The sequence below is a fragment of the Canis lupus genome, chromosome 20 (genome assembly GCF_048164855.1).
Source record: "Canis lupus baileyi chromosome 20, mCanLup2.hap1, whole genome shotgun sequence".
Taxonomy (NCBI): Eukaryota; Metazoa; Chordata; class Mammalia; order Carnivora; family Canidae; genus Canis; species Canis lupus.
Window position 1 is genome coordinate 27,774,952 of NC_132857.1, and position 23,314 is coordinate 27,798,265.

At 36.4% G+C, this 23,314-nt stretch overlaps 1 protein-coding gene across 6 annotated transcripts in view; it reads right to left on the reverse strand.

Moving 5' to 3' along the window:
* Positions 1-23,314, reverse strand: part of UGGT1 (UDP-glucose glycoprotein glucosyltransferase 1) — a 123,096-nt gene that overhangs the window by 87,810 nt on the left and 11,972 nt on the right. For all 6 annotated transcript variants that reach the window (XR_012013038.1, XM_072788689.1, XM_072788688.1 and 3 more), the window contains 7 exons: positions 14,814-14,926; positions 11,860-12,034; positions 10,459-10,555; positions 9,265-9,343; positions 7,031-7,131; positions 6,035-6,134; positions 4,631-4,691 (listed from right to left, as the gene is read on the reverse strand). Coding sequence is in view for 5 of the 6 variants with exons in the window: in XM_072788689.1 (XP_072644790.1) it covers positions 4,631-4,691; positions 6,035-6,134; positions 7,031-7,131; positions 9,265-9,343; positions 10,459-10,555; positions 11,860-12,034; positions 14,814-14,926 (726 nt within the window). In the remaining variant the exon portion in view is untranslated. The remainder of the gene's footprint in view (positions 1-4,630; positions 4,692-6,034; positions 6,135-7,030; positions 7,132-9,264; positions 9,344-10,458; positions 10,556-11,859; positions 12,035-14,813; positions 14,927-23,314) is intronic.

Genomic DNA, 23,314 nt, shown 5'->3' on the forward strand with positions numbered 1-23,314 from the left:
TCCAAGGAAACCGAGACTACTATTCATATTCCGCACCACAGGGAGTTAATCCACACAGCAAAGGGAAGAAATTACTCAGATACTAAACAGAACTCAGTTCTCGCAGTGCTAAGAGGAAGAAGACAGGGACTGCTGAACTTCCTTCATTTCTCAGTCATCAGCAAACTAAGAGAAGTAAACTTTAAGGTCCAATATTGCAATGAGTGAAGCATAAAACGATGAGGAAGCCACAGCTTTTGCTTCTTTCCCTGTAAGGCTTAAACTGCCAAGTAAAATAAGGGAAAACTGGAGAGTTACATCAATTCAGAACTGGAAATTTCTTACATGGGAAAGAAAAACTCCATGTCCAGGTCCACTCACACCCAAGCCCAGTCATCCTCTGACTGTAAGAAGTACTGATTCTGAACTGATAAATACAACTCATATTTATTTCAAGATCTGAGTGCTGGTAACAGACTGAAGTTCACTTTGTGAAAATTCATCACACTAAAGATTTAGGGTTTGTGTACATTTTTGAGTGTTTTATACTTTCATATTTTATACTTTAATACAATATGAAAAAAAAAGAATCCAGGAAATACTACAGTTTATGTGATTTAGTGTTTTATTCTCTTGTGGGGGAAAAAAGCCCTAAAAAAAGGTAAATAAAAATTATCAATAAGGTTTCTTCAATTTAGTAAACATCTGAGATAAATTTGGTTTCCTTATCCTCCGATCTATTAGTTAATATCTCATATGCAAACATCTTAAAAATCTGGGGTAAAGATATTAGACTGAACACAAGCATTTCTTTTTTTCCCTCCTGAAACTCTGTTGAAATGTCAGGGTTTTTTTGTTTTTTTTTGTATTTTGGGGGGGAAAGATTTTATTTATTCATTCATGAGAGACACAGAGAGAGGCAGAGACACAGGCAGAGGGAGAAGTAGGCTCCCTGTAAGGAATCCAATACAGGACTTGATCCCAGGACCCCGGGATCACAACCTGAGCTGAAGGCAGATGCTCAACCACTGAAGCACCCAGGCATCCCAAAATGTCAGTTTTTTAAAAAGGGACTTTTATAAAGTCATAAATCCAAAACAATAAACAGAACAAAAAAGAAAAAGGGTAATTAATTTTAGAAGGTAGAAAGGAGCTGCATGAATAGCAACTGTTTTAGCAACCCTAAGAAAGCTAAATGCCAGGCCAATAGTGGAAAAGGCCAACTAAAACCACAAGTTATCTTATGGAACTCCTTAAAAGACTCAATCAAGATTGACAGCACAAAGAACACATGTACAAGGGGGTAATAACTAAGTTAAAAAATGAGTTCTGGTGGACAGCTTTTTATAGATAAGAGCCCTCAGACTCCCCTGCTGATTTCATGCAGCAAGGTGACTGCTGTCATGACTCCCTCTACTCCAGAAAAAATGGAAGCTCATTCCCTGGAAAGAGTGAAGGATAGAACCTGGAACTTGGGAAACCCAAAGAGGGCAGGGATCCCATAATGAAAACAGGGGACTGAGTATAAGTTCCCTAATGTTCTTCCTACTGGGCTTCTACCACCCAGGCAGACAGACTTCACCCTCCAGGCAGAAGATCCTTTTCTGGAGACTGAACAGCTAAAGAAGAGAAGTTTCAGGATACTAACACTGGGGCAACCTAGGAAAGCCTACAGTCAAAAAGCCTCATCCTAAAGGCTTCCCACCAGCTCTTTACTGCCCATTCTCTTCAATAAGAGCAGATCACCACACCAAACACGTAAGGAAAGCCTCTAACATTAAAGCAAGAAACCAAGACAAAAAGAAAGTGAACTTAAGAGAAAACAGATGATGCAAGAGAGAAAAAAATATACACACACACCACTGATAATTCAAAAGGTAAGAGAACACTATAAAAAGAATCTAAATACAATATCCCTTAGAAATTAAAGATTTGACAACTAAAGGAAAAATGTCAACCAAAAGGCTTGAATATCTTTCCCAGAAAGTTTAAAAATATAAAAGAATTGAAAATAGGGGGGGGGGGAATTTTTTTTAATTGGTCAAACTAGCCGAGGAGATGCAATACCTTAAAACTGAAGAATTCCAGAAAAACAAAAGAGAGAAAGCAGAAGGAATGAGGCAAAGAAATAATTCAGGCAAACTTCCCAAAATCAAAGAAAATTAATTTCCAGATTTGAAGACCACTAACCACCTAATAGTACAGAGATTTTTTTTTTTTTTAAAGGAAGAGCAGTGTGAAATTTTGGATTACTAGGGTCAAAGAAAAGATCATGAATAATTCTGGAAAAGAAAAATCAGATCTAAGTTCAGATTTCTCAATATTCACAACAGAAACCAAAATTCCAAGAAGCAAGGCCTTTCAAACTGCCACCCTTGACCACCTGAACTCAGGACTGACCTACTGAACTCAGGAAACTCCTAAAAGGTTCTACAGGCAATTTTACTGTTTAGAAACTAACAAATTGCTGGAACAGAAAAAGAAACAATTGAGGATGATAGATGACACCCCCTGAGAAAAATCAAAACTTGCTCCACATCCTCAGCTTCATTACAATGCAAAAGTCCCTGGTTTGGGGAATATTCATCCCAAACCCTAAAGAAGGAGCCAGCTTACCCCTACTGGGACAGTCATGGCTTTGGAAATTATTCCCCACGATCTCCCTATTTATACAAATAAAGATGACCTCAGAGGCAACCCACCTGGTATGGTCTCAACCTGCCTACCAAGGGGCAGAACCATCCTAACCTAGTAACAAAACTTCTAAATGACTTCCAATATAGAATTCTATACCCAGCCAATCTATCAATAAAAACAGAAATGGAAAATTGATTTCTCAGAGTCTGAAATTTATTTTGCACACAACTTTTCTCATGAAGAATGATGTGCTGCACCAAAATAAGGAAGTAAACCAAAAACAAAGAAGACCTGGAATCCAAGAATAGGAGATCCAACAAAAGATTGCTTTAAAGCAAGGTCTCAGGATAACTGGTATGCCCTAGACATAAAGAACCACCAGACTACAGTGGAGCAGAACAAAAATTGATAAAATTACAACACGAAAATAGAGAGACATGGGAGTGCCAATATGGATTAAAGGCAGACATGGGGTTGAGGGACAGTGAAAGAAACTTAAACATCATCCTTGTAATGGGAGGCTGAGACAAAGTTTGAAACTGGAAAACTGTACCAATTCAAACTTGCTAGAAATCTGGGGATAAATATCAAAACAATTAGCTAAGTGTTGATAGTAAATACTTCTGACAAGGGGGATAAAACAGGGAATAAAATTTTTTTTAATTTTTACTTATTTATGATAGTCACACACAGAGAGAGAGAGAGAGAGAGAGGCAGAGACACAGGCAGAGGGAGAAGCAGGCTCCATGCACCGGGAGCCCGACGTGGGATTCAATCCCGGGTCCCCAGGATCACGCCCTGGGCCAAAGGCAGGCGCCAAACCGCTGCGCCACCCAGGGATCCCCTAAACAGGGAATAAATCATGTTAGGAGTATGCTGTTTATATAAACAAAGTGGTGGCACCGTCTGATTTTTTTTAAGATTATTTGTTTGAAGGCAGGAAACAACAAATGTTGGAGAGGATGCGGAGAAAAGGGAACCCTCTTACACTGTTGGTGGGAATGTGAACTGGTGCAGCCACTCTGGAAAACTGTGTGGAGGCTCCTCAAACAGTTAAAAATATACCTGCCCTACGACCCAGCAATTGCACTGCTGGGGATTTACCCCAAAGATACAAATGCAATGAAACGCCGGGACACCTGCACCCCGATGTTTATAGCAGCAATGGCCACGATAGCCAAACTGTGGAAGGAGCCTCGGTGTCCAACGAAAGATGAGTGGATAAAGAAGATGTGGTTTATGTATACAATGGAATATTACTCAGCTATTAGAAATGACAAATACCCACCATTTGCTTCAACGTGGATGGAACTGGAGGGTATTATGCTGAGTGAAGTAAGTCAGTCGGAGAAGGACAAACATTATATGTTCTCATTCATTTGGGGGAATATAAATAATAGTGAAAGGGAATATAAGGGAAGGGAGAAGAAATGTGTGGGAAATATCAGAAAGGGAGACAGAACATAAAGACTGCTAACTCTGGGAAACGAACTAGGGGTGGTAGAAGGGGAGGAGGGCGGGGGGTGGGAGTGAATGGGTGACGGGCACTGGGGGTTATTCTGTATGTTAGTAAATTGAACACCAATAAAAAATAAAATAAAAAATAAAAAAAATAAAAAAAAAGATTTCAAAGATTGTTTGTTTGAAAGAGAGAGAGAGAGAGCACATGTGAACAAGCCCAAGCGCAGAGAGGAGCAGAGGGAGAGGAACAAGCAGGACTATACAATGGGCACAGAACCCAAGATGGAGCTTGATCCCAGGACCCCTAAGATCATGATCTGAGCTGAAATCAAGAGGCAGATGCTTAAATGACTGAGGCACTCTTGTTCAAATTATATTAATATTCAACTTTGATTAAAAATTAAAAATATAAAAAAAGATTACAGAAATAAAAGACTACCATTCTTGATAAAAGGAGAGTAAAACTGTTAAATGTCACTGATGTAACTCAGATTTCCTCATTTTAAAAAATACAAAACAGAAAGGAAAATAGTGATTTTCCACTGGGTAATACCTTCTGATTCTCTTCCACTTCGCTTCTAAGTTCCAAACTCACTGCCGTTTTTGTTATTGCTCTAAAGAAATAAAAATATTAGTGTTTAGGTTAACATTTGATATAAATGTCTTCAATTTCCCTATATTTAGATATGAAACAACACATTGCTCAATACTTTACAAAAAAACTAAATGGAAAAAAAAAAAAACCTCATCTTTACAAATATATTTCTCCACTCAGGTGTACATAATATTTTCATTATTACAAGATATGACACCACAGAAAAGTAGCAGAAATAGCAGTATTTTAAAGCAAGGGCAGTTATTCCCAAGATCTTAAATTAAATATATGTAACTCTATTCCTATATATGAGCTCTATTGTTCACAGGCTAAAGGCTAATGTTAAATTAAGGTGACAGACTGCTCATCCTATTTGAGCACTTTTGATGGAGGTGGAATTCTACATGTATATCTTTAATAGCACGCTGAACTAAATGAGAATGTACCATATGATTTATAAGTCCTGTCTAAGAAATATTTTCCAAGACTAATCAAATAAATTTATTTATAAAATATCTCACATCAGAAGTCAAAACACCTGTTCAGTTACTCAAGAAAAATACTGGCAATCATTTAAGTTGTTATAGTCTCTAAAAATTTGGCTTTTAAAATTATTTACTTATGTGATGTGGAGGATCATTATACAATTGAAAGCAGTATCAAAAAGCAGCATTCAGGGGGCGCTTGGGTGGCTCAGCAGTTAAGCATCTGCCTTTGGCTCAGGGCGTGATCCCGGAGTCCTGGGATCGAGTCCCACATCGGGCTTCCTGTATGGAGTCTGCTTCTCCCTGTGCCTATGTCTGTGCCTCTCTCTCTCTCTCTCTATGTGTGTCTCTCATGAATAAATAAATAAAATCTTAAAAAAAAAAAAAGCTGCATTCAAAATCTTATTGCGTCATAATGAACAAGTCAGCCTCTAGAACTCATTTTCCTCACCCAGTTTGTTTGTTTGTTTGTTTTCCTCACCCAGTTTGAATAAGATGATATATATGAAACTCTTCAGGAGCTTGCAGGTACATCTGCATACATCAGATTTTGTTAACTCATCTAATCCTGAGAGGCAGGTATAATTATTTCTATTTTACTGCCGAGGAAGTAAGGTAAAGAGAGGTTGCTTATTTGCAAACATCACACAACTACCAAATGGTAGAGCCAAGGACACAAGCTAGATGGGTCTCTCCAACCTCACTATATATATGGTATTGCCACCTTCCCAAAAAGCACTATCAGTAGTATGGTACTGGTAGTAAAACTTTAATTTCCTAAACATTTTCATATTTTACTTGCCTCATTTTGCATGTAAACATAAAGGTAATTAGATAGTGTCAAAGAAGAATGTCTCAGAGCCTTACTCTTTATTACCTGGCTTTGGTAGGAAAATTTTGACTAAGATCCTTCATAACCACCAAAGCTAATTCAATAGGAGCAGCCAAGATTCGGGCAGCAGTCTGGAAACTGAGATCTGCAACAAAGTCAAATACAATTGAAAGTGCATATTCTAATGCGAAGAGAAATAAGAAAAAAAAATGCATTTCTTTCTCACAATTTTTTGGTAACTGAGAATGCCTGAGAATACAACCATTTCAGGGAGTGCAGATGGTTTAATTTCAGTTCGTATTCACTTCATAGACCCTACAATGTTTATTGTTGCCCTTCTTTGCTATACTTGCATAAAACACTGAAATATATACTAACACATTTACATTTAGCACAAGATAAATCTGTCCCAAATCTTTTTCCTTTTTCTGAATTTACAACATACCACAAAGTATAGCAAAAGATTTAATAAAATGTTAAAAATAATAATACGACAGATCTTTGGACCAGAAAAGCACAAATATATCCTGCCATGTTAATATTTTTTTAACATTTGACTGATACACTGTTTAAGAAATGTATATATAAAGAAACATAAAAACTAAGACAGACAAGTTTGTACTATTATACTTATGTATCTGTTTAGATAAAGATCAGGCACTCATCTACTTCTGCACAGTATCTGTCTACAAAAGGTTTTCTGATTAATCATAATCACTCTATCTTGAAAATCTGTGTACCCTCGGAATCAGGCAAATAAATAACATTAGGGACACTTGGGTGGCTCAGCAGTGTTGAGTGTCTGCCTTCGGCTCAGGTCGAGATCTCCGGGGTCCGGGATCAAGTCCCACATCGGGCTCCCTGCATGGGACCTGCTTCTCCCTGCCTATGTCTCTGCCTATGTCTCTGCCTCTGTGTCTCTCATGAATAAATAAATACAATCTTTAAAAATAAAGAACACTAATTTTTAATTCTACATTTTTTTAATACCATAAAATTTAGTCAAAAAGTAAACCAGTGATTCTTCTATATGTTTATTACCTTGCAACTGCCAAACTTTTAAAGGTGCCATTTCATTGGTGCTCTCCACAAGGTGTTTTCTGAGTTCTTTCAACTGCCCCTTCAGGTCAGGGTGCAGGTCTCTGAAAGAAACATAAAATCAAGTCTTATTAATGTGCCTTTTCTTTCTAAAAGCACATTTAGAAGTTGGCTCCAATTTTATCTTCATGCTTTTCTCCCCTTAGCAATTAGGAGAAAACTCCTACTATATAGGAAAAATATTAAAGCATAATTATTTTTCTTGAAAAATAAGTTAATATAGAAAATTATAATTTTAAAAACCATAAAATTTACAGATTAAAAAATGAGTCATGGGACGCCTGGGTGGCTCAGTGGTTGAGCGTCTGCCTTTGGCTCAGGGAGTGATCCCAGAGTCCTGGGATCAAGTCCCATATGGGGCTCCCTGCATGGAGCTTGCTTCGCCCTCTGCCTATGTCTCTGTCTCTCTCTCTGTCTCTCATGAATAAATAAATAAAATCTTTAAAAAAAAGAATCAATAGTGATTTTCTGTGTCGGGGAGAGGGGACAGGACTGAGAATAGGAACAAAGGGAACCTCAACTCTACCTGTAGTGTTTTACCCTTGTTTGTTTCTTTTTTAAGTAAAAGGCATATGTTGGCATAAACTTGATTAATAGTTCTTTGGAACAGAAAAGCAAGTACAATTACAACAATCAATTCTGGGTAGTAAGTACATGGGTATATTCTATTATTTTCCATACTAGACTGAATCTTTCTACTTTCTCAAAATAAAACTGGAAATATATCATTGTCAGTCCCAAAATGAATTTCTTTCAGCTACATGGACACAAATCCTTTAATCACATAAAAAATACAATTTAAACTAACCAAGATAATTGGATTTCCTTTAGTTTTATCTCGAAATAGAGTACATTCTATTTAAAACTAGTAAAACAGAAGGTATCAGAGGTAGATATGTATCATTTAGATCAGACAACAGATGGTTGGTAGAGTAATTCTGTACTTTTAAGTGCTAGAAATTCAAAATTTCTTAAATGCCACATACATAAAGTAAAATATTTACTCAGATTCTTCACCTTCCAAGCAATCCATTTCCAGTCAGTTACTACAAACTTTTCTTCATGATAAGACTATCAGAAAATGGTCCCATTACTTTAGACAGCTAAATAACCATTCTGAACACCTACATAAGAAAATCTCTTGAATACTCTACATACTACCTTTGTGCTCTAAATACATAAGATCATGATGCTATCCAGAAACCAAACATAAAAAACATGAATATGAAAAGAAACTCTGAAAACCTGGGTCCAATGAAATTGGAATCTGACTGTATACTAATGAGGCTAAAACTGATGTTAAACACAAAGAAACATGCATATGCATAGGATGAACTGAACACATGCGCAGAATTCAACATGAACTGAGTCACCTCTGCTAACCTGTTCAGATGATTAAGTCATTTCACTGGGCCAAATGTTAAAGCTCAAGTACATGAAACTGGGCCTACACATATTTCTTCATGATCCATTCCTTTACAAAAGAAAAAAGACAAAACAAACAAAAACACAAAAACCAAACCCCACTGCAGCTGTCCTAATTAAGATTTCCAGATAAAGCAGAATTCAAGGCTCCAAACAATTATCACGGCATAATAGAAATAACACTTAAAATGACAGCTAAGAATTTTCAGCTATAAATTTCAATGACACTTTCATAAAATGGCTATGAAATTTTCTTCAAGAAACATCTTTTGTCCTCTTTCATATAAAGCAAAGTCTAATGTATTTCAACTGAACATGTATAAGATCTATTGCACCTTTTTTGCATTGTTTCAGGCTATTCTTAGTTTAAGTAAACAACTATAAGCTCTTTCACTTAAAATACTTTTTATTCTCTTGGGAAAATTTGAGTGAAACAATCAGATGTCTCCTATTATGTGAATCAAAAACTGGCATGTAACTTTCTGTCATCAACTGCAAGGCTCAGAAAGGAAGTCAACTAAAGCCATAGCCAGGCCACCCTAATATCATTTAATAATAACATGCTACAGATGCCTGGAGATCATAAACTATACAGTTAGTGAAGTGGTAATCGCTTCATATCAATTTGCATATATACAGTATTACTGCGAGACCTGTAACTGTGGACAGTAAATAGAAAGATGATGCTTATAATGGGAGGAAGCCTAGAGCATAAAGAGAATAAGGGCATTTCCCAAAAGACTATGCCATACCTTAATTTTCCAAAGAGGAATCCTTGAACTTCATCAATGGGATCATTTTCACCAATCACTGTGGTGTTTACCTCAGTTCCTATAAAAGCACAGGCAAATACATGTCTAATTGTTCAGAAGAGAAATTAAAATGTTATTAACCTCATATAATTTGAGTAATGTAAACCAAATTAGAAACACCTGAAACTCTAATACTATTTAAAACACTGAATACCTCAATGAACACTTTGCAATTTTTTTTTAACAGAATAAATTTGTTTTTCAATGTATTTTGTATTCTGGATAAAGCAAAAATATATTTTCCCCTTAAACTTTGGAAAATTTTATATTTTAAAAAGCTCAAAATTAATACCTTTAAAATTATGAATAGTGGATTTTTCGGTTATCTAAACTCTGAAGACTTTGAAATTAGGCAACCTACACCTAAATATAATTATTGAGTACAGTATGATGTACTAGACTATCCTCCATTTACCCAATCATTTTTTTCTTTAAAGTGAGTTCACAACGATTATAATAGACTGCACATAAAACTTGTGGCTGAGAGATGGCTCAAGATAACCCCAGGGTCCTGGGATACTGTCTCACATCAGGCTTCCCGCAGAGAGCCTGATTCTCCCTCTGGCTATGTCTCTGCCTCTCTCTGTGTGTCTCTCATGAATTAAATAAGTAAAATCTTTAAAAAAAAAAAAAAACTAAACAAAAACCTTGTGTCTGAAATAATGACTTCAAAACTCTAAAGTAGTACAATAGGAAGTATATTCATATAAAACTATTCTAAATGCAGAAAATAATAAAAAAACACAAAACTGTTCATTAAGTATATGATAATTTACGATTTCACACTAGATCACAAATCAATGTCTACTTGTGAACTATGCATTATCAATAATAACAGCTACAATTATTGAAATTTTTGTGCAAAAATACTGTGCTACACCTTCTTTACCTATATATCTTATTCTCTCCTCACAAATACTTTAGGACGCACAAACCATTATCCACACTTTACAAAGGAAAAATTTAGGACCTACGGAATTTGCTTAACATCACCCAACTCAGAAGTAACAGAACCAGCATTCAAACACAGGTTCATCAAACTCCTAAATCTGTTATTTTACCTTCAGGAAACAAATTCCCTTTCATTCACATTTTAAAAAAAGAAAACACATCAGTCTTAATTTACAAATTCACCTTTCACCTGAGTATCATCCTTGGCCTTGTACTCAGTGCTCTTAATTGCCAATTCCACACCATAGCCAGAGAGGTAAACAGGCTCCTTCCTGGGATTCTGCAAGCAGAGTTAAGTATTCCATCATTACCATTTGGCTCTTTATATGTCACAGTGAAGGGGACGTGGAGGGTATTAACTTCACATAGACGCCACTAGGATTACGCACTCAAAGTATACTTAAACTTCCATGAGATTCAAGCCTCCTTTAGACTTCATTAATATCCTGCCACAAGTATGGAAATGGGAATTCTAAAGTAAAAGGAAAAGCAGATGAAGGGACAGCTGACAGGGCAAAAATAACCAAATCATGTGAAAAAAATGGAGAAAAAGAAAAGGAAATTCCAGAACCTACATAGCAGGGCTGAAAACCGATGAGGTTTCAAACCCAGAAGTACTTTGCTGGCATCGTGTGTGTTATGCGTTCATTGTTAAATGAATTTAAATGTCTTCAGGTAGGGCTTAGGCTGACCAGCTGTCACTGTCACAGGCTTATCACCATCCTGAATGAGGATGGAGCTTTAGACATTTTAATCTTTAAAAACAGAAATAAAGTCTGGGAAGCTGGGAGAAGGAGGGCAGTTGCCAAAAACTGTGTATTTTTTTTAATCTGTTTCTGTTCATACAAATTTTCATTTAAAAATTTTACTTGGGGCTCCTGGGTGGCTGAGTGGTTGAGCATCTGCCTTCAGCTCAGGTCATATCCCAGTGTCCTGCGATAGAGTCCCACATCAGGCTTCCCACACAGTACCTGCTTCTCCCTCTGCTTATGTCTCTGCTTCTGTCCTTGTCTCTCATGAATAAATAAATAAAATCTTTTTTAAAAAATTTATTTTACTTGTATGGACTTACCACTCAATTTTACTGAGATTATGACACAGAAACTTTAAAGGCTAATATGTTTACACACATATATTAGATGCTAAATGTTACAAAAGATTTTTAAAATTTAATTTTAAATCAATTTCACTTGTATTTACCTCTCTAGAAATCCCTCCCTTTCTATCTAATGAAAACATTCCAAAATGAAGAAAAAGGTTTGAAAGGAACCGAATTTAAGAATCAGTTTAAAAAAAAAATCAGTTTCACAGTACACTGATTATACTAAACCTAGAAAATATAAATTACATGCTACATTTTTAAATATAATATAAATCTTATTAAGCCATTTTTTAATCATAATTCTTTTCTATTTCTTCAGAAAGGCAAGCAAAAGTACCTCCTATGTGCAAATCCATGTGCACATGAAGAAAAGTAGTTCAAATTATTTTATTTTATAAAGGGGTGGTATTATTAACTTACATGCCAAAGTCATGCTGGGCAAATTAATATTTACAGAAGTTATAAAATAAATCAATACTTACAAGTATATAATGTCTGAATACATAATTGATTTTGCCTGCATTGCTTTCTGATATAAGTTGGTGGTGGAAATTATAAAATTCCTCATAACCAATCTCAGAATAGAAAATCACCACTGGGCTTTCAAGATTAGATGAGGGGTATCTGTGATCTCCTTTGAACAATAAAGGCTTGGGTCTGAAAATAAATATCAAAATCTTAAAATTTTGTTTCAATTTTTATTTCAAGTCCATTCAATTAACATACTGTTATATTTTTTCAGGTGTACAATATAGTGATTCAACAAATCCATACATCACCTGGTGCTCATCACAAGTGTACTCCTTAATCCCCAATACATATTTCACCCATCCTCCCACACCCCCTTAAAATTTTAAACTTAAAAAAGTACTTAAACATTAAAAACAGTACAAGATATAGCTACAGCAGCAATGATTTAAGATTTTAAGTATCTTAATAATATAAGAAGATCAAAATCTGAAAGTTTTGACAGTAAGAATACTGTCAAATATGAGTCTTACTTATTCATGACTGAAAATAATAAAAATACATGCATTATATAAATACTAACTATAAAATGCGGACTTAAGATTAATAATTGTTACCAATTCCTAAAGAAGGATGAAAGCCAGAAAAAGGATACTAAACTTTAGTAAGCTATTCTACTATGTAATCATTTTTTTAGACTTATCTAAAATAAAATCTATTGACCTAAAATAGATTTATCTATTTCAGGGAGAGAGAGAAAGAAAGAGAGAACGTGAGCAAGGGGAGGGGCACAGACAGGGGGAGAAAGAATCTCAAGCAGACTCCACACTGAGCTCAGTGCCCAACTCAGGGGCTCAATCCCATGACCCTGAGGTCAGGACCTGAGCTGAAATCAAGAGTCAGATGCTTAACTGACTTCATCACCCAGATAACCCTAAATAGATTATCCTTTTATCTGAAAACATAAGTACAAATAATGTGAAAAGGCACGATGACTTTAAAGCATATAACTTGCCAACCACAGCATCTCCCTCCTCTATCATTTTATTAAATGATCTTCCTACTAAATGATTTAACATTTAAGTTTCCTCCCAAATTTCAAAACTTCACCCTCAAAAACAATTCCCTAACAATGGCATCAAGATATTAAGAGATCACAGGTGCCTGGGTGGCTCAGTCAGTTGGGTGTCCAACTCTTGATTTCTGCTCAGGTCATGATCTCAGGGTTGTGAGATGGAGCTCTGTGTCAGATGTAGAGTCTGCTTGGGCTCCCACCCTCCATCCCTCCCCTCTTATTCACTCACTTTCTATCTCTCTCTCTCTCTCTCTCTCTCTCTCAAAAAAAAAAAAAAAAGATATTAATAAGTCTTATTACACAGACTTAATGATCTGCCATTCCCTCTTACAATGAACTATAATTAAACTATTTCATAGAAAGTAAAAATGTATAAATAAGGATGTTCACGAAAGCCTCACCATAATAACAAAAACAAACAAAGAAACAGAAAACAACTTTAAAACTATCAGTAAAAAACTACAGGACATTCTTACATAGTTATCTTGCATGTGGTAAAAATATGGAGATACACTACATATACTACTGGGAAGAAATCGCTTGTAAAAATAAACCTACATACCTGTATAAATTTATAACCACAGAAAAAAACTCCAAAACACTATGACAAACCACTAAAAATAGTTATCACCTCTCAAAAGAGGAAACACTATCACTCTTTTCTTTACGAAGGCTTATATTATTGTTTCAAGAGTAGGGATCCCTGGGTGGCTCAGTGGTTTAGCACCTGCCTTCGGCCCAGGGCATGATCCTGGAGTCCCACATCAGGCTCCCTGCATGGAGCCCGCTTCTCCTTCTGCCTGTGTCTCTGCCTCTCTGCCTCTCTCTCTCTCTCTCTCTCTCTCTCTCCTTCTGCCTGTGTCTCTGCCTCTCTCTCTCTCTCTCTCTAGTCTCTCATGAATAAATAAATAAAATCTTTAAAAAAAAAAAGTTTTCGAATGTCCATTCCTTGACCTGAAGGTAGCTGGAACACACACCCCATTTTCTGGTTGTCATTCTGAGTAAAAGGCTCTCATGCCATTTAGTGAGCAGAGAACAAATGCCAGGCAGATAATCTTACTAAAGAAGAACTACCCTGCCTAAAACGCTCTTCTGAATCAACAGAGCAACACCAGAGAGAGATCACTGTTATCTTATTTATAATGCCAGTGGAGAAAAGGTACAATTATTGCCATAGCCAGACAACAAGAGGCACCTGTTACATCTGTCCACCACAGGAAACATAACTTTAAGCAAAAAAGTCAGCCCTTTAATTACCAGTTTAAGGGATGCCTGGGTGGCTCAGTGGCTGAGCATCTGCCTTTGGCTCAGGGCGTGATCCCGGGATCGAGTCCCACATTGGGCTTCCTGCATGGAGCCTGCTTCTCCCTCTGCCTATGTCTCTGCCTCTCTCTCTCTCTCTCTCTGTGTCTCTCATGAATAGATAAATATTTTTTTAAATTACCAATTTAATATTCAAATTAAGCTTGCAATTATCTTTTAAATGGTCTCCTTTGCCTGAAACTAATAATACCCTGAGAAATCATTATTAATATAATTACTTCAGGCCCTTGCTTTAATACACCAGGTAATTCTTTACTAAGCTAATGACAACACCTATGTAATCTCTCAGACAGTTATTACTAAATAATAATAGTTACATTAAGTACTCTTATTATCTCCATTTCGAAATGAGATAGAAAAAGAAAGGTTAAGTAATTTACCTAAGTTTACAAAACTATTTTTAGTAATGGAGCTGGGATTCAAATCTAGTCAGTCTGGCGCCAGAATCCATACTCTAAGCAACTGTACCTACAGACCACAAAACCCATCAGAAAAATCCAATGATGGATTTGATATAGAAGAAAGCATAATGCAATGCATGACATTTACACAAAGAAACACACAATCTACCTTTCAGATGCCGTGAGGAGAAGAGTCTCAAGGGTATCAAAATCACAGGTCTTCTTTCCATGCACAGAGAAAAATGAGTTACATTCTTCTGGTGGAGGTTCATCAGCTGCTATCTGCCATTTAAGACACAAGACATGCTTGCAATGATTTCTAATCAAAGAAGAGTAAGGACGTGAATACTCTAAATAGGTAATCAGATGGCAATACAATAACATCAATAAAAACAAAAATTAACATCTACTGAACCCCCATGATGTGACAGGATTTAAGGGTTTTTATGCATCACTGTTTCCTACTTATTATTTCACCTAGCTACTCCCAATATCACCCCAAGAGGTAGATGTTAATATCGCCAAAAGAGAATTTGTAAATTCTATCTCAGAAAATAATAAAAGATGTCCAGGGACACAGTATGTACCTTGAAGAAAACTAACCTTACAAATGTCAACTTCAAGCATCAGAGTGCAACTACACAGTTCTTATTAAGTGTATTAGGCCCATATAATAAGTATAAAATGCAAATTAACTTGAATCCCCTCTCTGAAACAGGAAGATGACATAGAATCTAAAAAAGTAACTGGATTGGGATGCCTGGGTGGCTCAGCTGGTTTAAGCGTCTGCCTTCAGCTCAGGGTTATGATCTCAGGGTTCAGGGATCAAGCCCATCAGGCTCTGCTTGGCTAGAAGCCTGCTTCTCTCTCTCCCTGCCGCTATCCCATTTGTGTGCATGCTCTCTCGCTCTCTCTCTCTCAAATAAATAGATAAAATCTTTTAAATAAATAAGTAACCTGGATATAAAAAGGAATGTAGACAAAAGGTAAAATTATCTACAAAGCATAGTAAGATATTTCAGGGAAAGGTTGAATGAGACATAAGTTTATTTTAAGTGAATATGCATAAATGCCAATGCATGAGATGAGTCAAGCTGCAACTTTCTAATGAGAGGCACAGTGAGAAGAGTGAGTACAATGAGATGGGAAAACAAAGGATATAATGACAAGCAATGTTGTGTGCACTGATGTCATTTACGTAATACAATAATATTAAGATGTCCTTTTCTATTAATTATAAATTTAAGAGAAATAATCCAGAGATATAGAAATGGAAAGCTTGCCATGAAAAACTGACATGAAATCTTTTCATTACAGTCTTGATTTTTTTTTATGAGTTATAAAACTTACAAAGACAAAGAAAAGAATAGTATGATAAACTCCCCTGTATCCAGGACCCAGCTTCAGTATTATCAACTCATGGCCAATCTTACTTCATCCACCTTCCTGCCACACTCCAATGGATGGATCACTTTGACAAGATCCCAAATAACATTTCATTTGTAATGTTCAGTTTATCTCAATAAAAGTTTTTTTTAAATACCTCATTATCACACTTTTAAAAAGGAATAAAATTCTGCATAGATGGCAACTGGCAATAGTTTTTCAATTTTCCCAAGCTCCCTCATTACAACAGAGCAACCAGTTAGTCAATGGATCACACTATGACAAAATGAATGCGAAAAAATATCCCTATGACATAAGACCTGCAGGTATCAGATGCCATAGAGAAGAAAGCAGAGGGATGTTTTAATAACAGAAATTTTGATGATCCTGACAACAAAAAACAAAACAGCCAACAGGTTTTCACTGCAAAGTATGGTGGGCCAACGCATTTGTTCAATCTAGTACCAGGTGAGCACAAGGAGGCCCATGAAAAGGTTAAAGGGATTAGTGCAATTTAGCTGCTCTGAACTCTCAAAACTCACAAGCTAGGAGTACCTGCTAGGACAGGGCCCCATTGTAAGGAGAAGCTGCTGAGGGTACAACAAAACTTGAATAGCAGAGAGATATTAAGACAACTAAAGAGAAAGTCCAATGAAAGTGCAGGAGGGGAACAGAGGAAATCTCAAAAACCATACCACCATTTTTTTTTTAAAGCCACCATGTTTTTTAACACTACCTAAAATAAACAGAAGAGGGAGCCATGCCAACCTTTAAAAGTACAGGAAAACCCATTTCACATCAGAAGGAGCAGAAAAGTCCCAATGTCAAATCCCTCACAAAGCTAAGAAAAGATTGGAAGGAGAAATAGAGTAACATCCTTATCTTTATAGATGAAGACCGTACAAGAGAAATTTCAGCAACAACAGAAATCTATATCCACACTGTCCAATGTGGTAGCACTTGCCACCAGTGACCATCAAACACTTAAAATTTGGCTGATGCAACTGAAGAGCTAAATTTATTTCATTTAATCTTAACTTATTTAAATTTAAATACTGACACATGGCTGCTGGCTACCATATTGGACAGCATAGCCATACTCAATAAAGCCATGTCAGAAATACACAGCCAAAAAACAGATGTGAGGACAGCCTGGGTGGCTAAGCAGTTTAGCGCCACCTTCAGCCCAGGGCCTGATTCTGGAGACCCGGGATCGAGTCCACGTTGGGCTCCCTGCATGGAGCCTGTGTCTCTGCCTCTGTCTCTCTCTCTCTCTCTCTCTCTCCCTGTCTCTCATGAATAAATAAAATCTTTAAAAAAAATAGATATGAACTACTATTTCAAACAAGTTAAAATATATCAAGAAAATCGTATTAGACATGATTCTGCTTTTAGGTTCTTCTTTAAGAACCTAAGGCAGAATTGGAAAAACTCAGAAGTGAGGTGAAGGTGAAAGATTAAAGAGAAAATTTGTAAAAGAAAAATCAGCGTAGAAATGAAAATTAAACTAGAAGGGGCACAAAAACAAACATGAGAAGTAATGACTTAAGAAAAACAGAAGATGAAAAGAGAAAATATTTTAAAATGATAAAGAAATAGGGACACCTGGGTGGCTCAACGGTTGAGCATCTACCTTTGGCTCAGGGCATGACCCCAGGGTGCAGGGATCGAGACCTGCATTGGGCTCCCTGCATGGATCCTGCTTCTCCCTCTGCCTGTCTCTGCCTATCTCTCTCTCTGTGTGTCTCTCTCATGAATAAATAAATAAAATCTTTTTAAAAAAAAAGAAAGAAAAGAGAAAGCAATTCAGAGAAAGTGACAATGAAACTAAGCAAAGAAAATTCAACATAGAGATAATATGAATTCCAAAACAAGGGACTAAAACAAACTATTTTAAGTTTTTAAAAAAATTTCTTGAAATAAAAAATGATCTGAAACTCTGAATTAGTAAGAACATACTGGATACCTGGGAATAATAACCCAGAATAATCACTCTTCAAATTTCTTCAAAGTCATAATTTACTAGAATTTAGTATAAGCTATATTCCAGCTATAAAGTATAAGCTTTATTCTAATAAATTATGACTTTGAAGAAATATTAAAAATTCTTTGGGCCTCTAGACAAAAAGAGCAAGAGACTTTAAGGGAAAGAAAATCAGATTATCATACAACTTTCTGCAGAAAGATTTTATGCTAAAAGAAAATGAAATTCAGGGGGATCCCTGGGTGGCTCAGCAGTTTAGTGCCTGCCTTCCGCCCAGGGTGCGATCCTGGAGTCCCAGGATCCAGTCCCGCATCAGGCTCCCTGCATGGAGCCTGCTTCTCCCTCTCCCTGTGTCTCTGCCTCTCTCTGTGTGTGTCTTTCATGAATAAATAAGTAAAAGAAAGAAAGAAAGAAAGAAAGAAAGAAAGAAAGAAAGAAAGAAAGGAAGGAAGGAAGGAAGGAAGGAAGGAAGGAAGGAAGGAAGGAAGGAAGGAAGGAAGGAAGGAAAAGGAAAGAAGGAAGGAAGGAAGGAGGGAGGGAGGGAGGGAAAAGAAAAGAAGAAAAGAAAAGAAAAAAGAAAAGAAAAGGAAAGGAAAGGAAAGGAAAGGAAAGGAAAGGAAAGGAAAGGAAAGGGAAAAGGAAAAGGAAAAGGAAAAGGAAATTGGTTTTAGTCAAAGAAAGAAGATATAAACTAAGGAGTTTATATCTAACATATATAAACATGCAAAACTGAGGAAACATTGTTCCCCTGAGCCCTTCTTGAGCAATCTACCAGAAGCAAGAATCAGAAAAGCCAACTGAAAAGAAAAAAAAAAAAAGAAAAGCCAACTGACTAGAGACATGTGGCAAAAGGACTAGTGGGGAGCATTAAGATATAAATTATTTATAGAACTACAACTAAATGAGTGTTGAAGGGTAAAGTATAATATGAAATATCTATGTTCTAGGTAGAATATATTCACTTTTTTAAATGGGAGAAGGGAAAATGGCAATCATTATGCCAAAAGAAAAATTTTTAACTGTTTATAGGAAATGTAATTGTGGAGGCGCATAGTTGGCTTCTCAGTCTGACTCTTGTTCTCAGCTCAGGTCTTAATCTCAGTTCAAGCCCTGCCTTGGGCTCCACACCCAGCATGAAGCCTACTCAAAAATGGAACAGAACAGAAATGAAAGGAAAAGGGTAAGGGAAGGGGAAAGGAAACATAATTGTGGAAACGGTATGACTACTGTTATTAAGGTTACTGCGTATGTAATGTGGATAAAACAAGTAAACCATAAGATAGTTTAATTCTATCATCCCTTATAACTTTGAGAACTAATATTCTTAGTGTGGAAGAATAAAGATATAACAAAGTAGTCCTAAATTTGAATTGGAAAATCAGTATGAACTCATGAAGTATTTCATCTATACATAGCTTTATATATTTTGCCTTTAGATACCTGTAGTCACTTCCTACCTCTATCCATTTAAAAGGCCTAAGAACAATGACCTACCCATTTGCAATGAATACCCCTAGAGCTTTCACTGGGCTCTTAAAATACCATTTCCACCAAAGAAAACAACAAACAGATAAACAAAGAACTTTAATTAGCCTCTTAGACAAATAAGTGATCTCAAATCTAGGGCCAGAGATATACAAGATAAATCTGAAACTACTTACATATCAGATAGGAAGGAAGCAATCAAAGACTACCAGCATGGCATCAAAAGGACTCAGTAGAAGACTCATACTTTGTTTTCCAAAATTAACACAAAGCTCAGCATTCAAAACAGTATAGTACTTTCATAAATAAAGATATATAAACCAATGAAATAGAATAAAGACTCCAAAAATAAACCATCATATTATACAGTCAACTGATTTTCAACAAGGGTGCCAAGACCATTCCAGAGAAAAAGGACAGTCTCTTGACAAATGGTGCTGGGAAAACTAGGTATCTACATGCAAAAGAATGAAGATGGACTCTTATTCTATACCATATACAAAAATTAATTCAAAAAAAAAAAAAAAGAAAAAAGAAACTATTTCAAAATGGATCAAAGACCTAACTTGAGAGCTAATACAGTAACTACAGAACTATAGAAGAAAACATAGTTTCATACATTGGATTTGGTAATGATTTTTGGATATAATACCAAAAGCACAGGCAACAAAAGAAAAAATTGATAAATCAGATTTCATCAAAATTTTAAATTTTGTCTATCAGTGAACACCATCAACAGTGAAAACACAACCCATAGAACATGAGAAAATATTTGAAAAGCATATATCTGGTAAGTGACCAAAAACCCAATGTATATATAAAAAAAAAAAAACCCTACCACAACACAAAAACAAATAATCTACCTGAGAAACAGGTAAAAACAAATAATGGGCAAATCTCCAGAGAAGATACACAGATGGCCAATAAGGACAAAAGCCCCACATCCTTGGTCACTAGGGAAATGAAAGTCAAAACCACAAGACACAACTTCCTATCCATGAGGGCAGCTATTATCAAAAACACAGAAAATAAAGTGTTGGGAAGTATGTGGAAAAAGTGAAATCCTGGAGCATTACTGGTGATAATGTAAAATGGTGCAGCTGCTGTGAAAAAGTTTGGTAATTCTTAAAATGTTAAACACAGAATTGCCACAGGATCCATGAATTATGCTCTTTTGTACACACCCAAAAGAACTGAATACAGAGTCATAAACCAATGTTCCAAGCAGCATTATTCACAATAGCCAAAGCCAGAAACAATCCAAATGTCCATCAACAGAGGACATACATAATCAAATGTGTTCTATACATCCAATGGAGTATTATTCAGTTATACAAAGAAATTAAATTTTGATACATGCCACACATGGATGAACCTTAAAAACATTATGCTATGTGAAATAAGCCAGACACAAAAAGACAAACACCATTATGATTCCACTTGAAGGAGGTATTCAAAATGGGCAAACTCAGAGATAGAAAGTAGAATGATGGTTACCAGGGATGGGAAGGGTGGGTATGGGGGATGGGAAGTTATTATTTGAGAAGTATATAGTTTCAGTGTAGCAAGATGAAAGGAGTTCTGAAGATGCATGGTGGTGATGCTTGTACAATAAGAATGTCCTGAATACCACTGAACTGTACACTTAAATTAACAGCCAAGATGATAAATCTTACATTATGTACATTTTCCCACAATAAAAAAAAAAAAAGTTGAACCAAAAAACTAAATGGTTGGGCAGCCCGGGTGGCTCAGTGGTTTAGCGCCGCCTTCAGCTCAGGGCGTGATCCTGGAGACCTGGGATTGAGTCCCCCACGTCGAGCTCCCTGCATGGAGCCTGCTTCTCTCCCTCTGCCTGTGTTTCTGCCTCTCTCTCTCTCTCTCTCTCTCTCTCTCTGTCTCTCATGAATAAATAAACAATTTTTAAAAAAACTTAAATGGTTAAAATAAAAAGATGCTAGTGAATCAAACTCATTCAAAAACCTGGTAAACAACAGGAAAGAATCAAGCATGTACTCTGCCATCCCCATGTGAACAGTACCAGGTGAGGAGAGGTACCTCTTTAAATCCATATTCCAGGAACAACAACACAAGAATGAGAGTCACCACTTTACAACATAAAGAATTAATAGATTAAGCACAGAGCAGTAATGGCTGCTAAATCAAAGAGGTCTCCTAATGAAACAGTGTACTACCTATACACTTGCCGAAGGGGAAAAAAGCCACAATTCTCATTGAGCCTCTGGATCAGCTGCCAATTTGCAAAAAACAGAGGACAAAAAAAGCTGAACTGCATCATGAGTATGTGATCACCAAAATACAGACTGAAAAAATTTACAGGGCCAACAGCTCGTGTCACTCAAAGAAAAGAGAGGAAGAACCTATAAATTCAGCACCACCCACCAAAAACATTATCAAAATTTTTAAAACTGAGCAATACTAAATTACTGTGTAGATATGCAATCTTAGACAACATAATGATAAAGAAACACAGCAAGTCATTTCAACAGAGGTTGATAAAGTAGTTCCTGTTGAGGGTGAAATGTGGCTGTAATGAGAGCAGAGCACAAGAAGGGTAGGCTGCCAGAGGGCCTGGCTAAGCTCTACTTCTTGATCTGGGGGAAAATTACAAGTGCTCACTTTGCAAAAATTCATTACACAATATAATTCATGTGAGTGGTTTTCTATGCCTACTTTATTTTATAATAAAATAGTGATTTTAAAATTAACATTTCTTTTACATCAAATATATGATCAGTATGTGCTCATCTTTGAGTCTCTCACTTTTTTTTTTATACGAGGAGAGTCTGGTTCAACTCAAATTCCAACAAGATCCACACACTGCATTAAGCAGATACATATTTTAAGTCTCCCTTGAAGTTTTTCCTTCCTTCTTTTCTTTCCTCATAACATATTTGTTGAAGTAATAGACTATTTTACTACAAAGTCTCCTACATTCTGGATTTTCCTATTACCCCTGTGATCCTGCTTCATATTTCCCATCCCCTGTATTTCCTGTGAACTTTTTTTTTTCCTGTGAACTTTAGATCTAAAGGCTGTGATCCAGATTTACAGTCAATTGGTTTAGCAAGACTATACCTCCTATGCTGTGTTGTATAAATGAAGTCTGGTAGTTTCGTCTTTGTGTGGATATTTTTTCTTTCTTCTTAAATGAAAATGAGTGCAAATTATGTTTTTTTATTTAAAAACACCTGTGAGAGGAAGACATAGACATGGCCAACATGCACATGAGAAAATGCTCTGCATCACTTGCCATCAGGGAAATACAAATCAAAACCACAATGAGATACCACCAGTGAGAATGGGGAAAATTAACAAGGCAGGAAACAACAAATGTTGGAGAGGATGCGGAGAAAAGGGAACCCTCTTACACTGTTGGTGGGAATGTGAACTGGTGCAGCCACTCTGGAAAACTGTGTGGAGGTTCCTCAAAGAGTTAAAAATAGACCTGCCCTACGACCCAGCAATTGCACTGCTGGGGATTTACCCCAAAGATTCAGATGCAATGAAACGCTGGGACACCTGTACCCCGATGTTTATAGCAGGAATGTCCACAATAGCCAAACTGTGGAAGGAGCCTCGGTGTCCATCGAAAGATGAATGGATAACGAAGATGTGGTTTATGTATACAATGGAAGATTCCTCAGCCATTAGAAACGACAAATACCCACCATTTGCTTCAACGTGGATGGAACTGGAGGGTATTATGCTGAGTGAAATGAGTCAATCGGAGAAGGACAAACAGTGTATGTTCTCATTCATTTGGGGAATATAAATAATAGTGAAAGGGAATA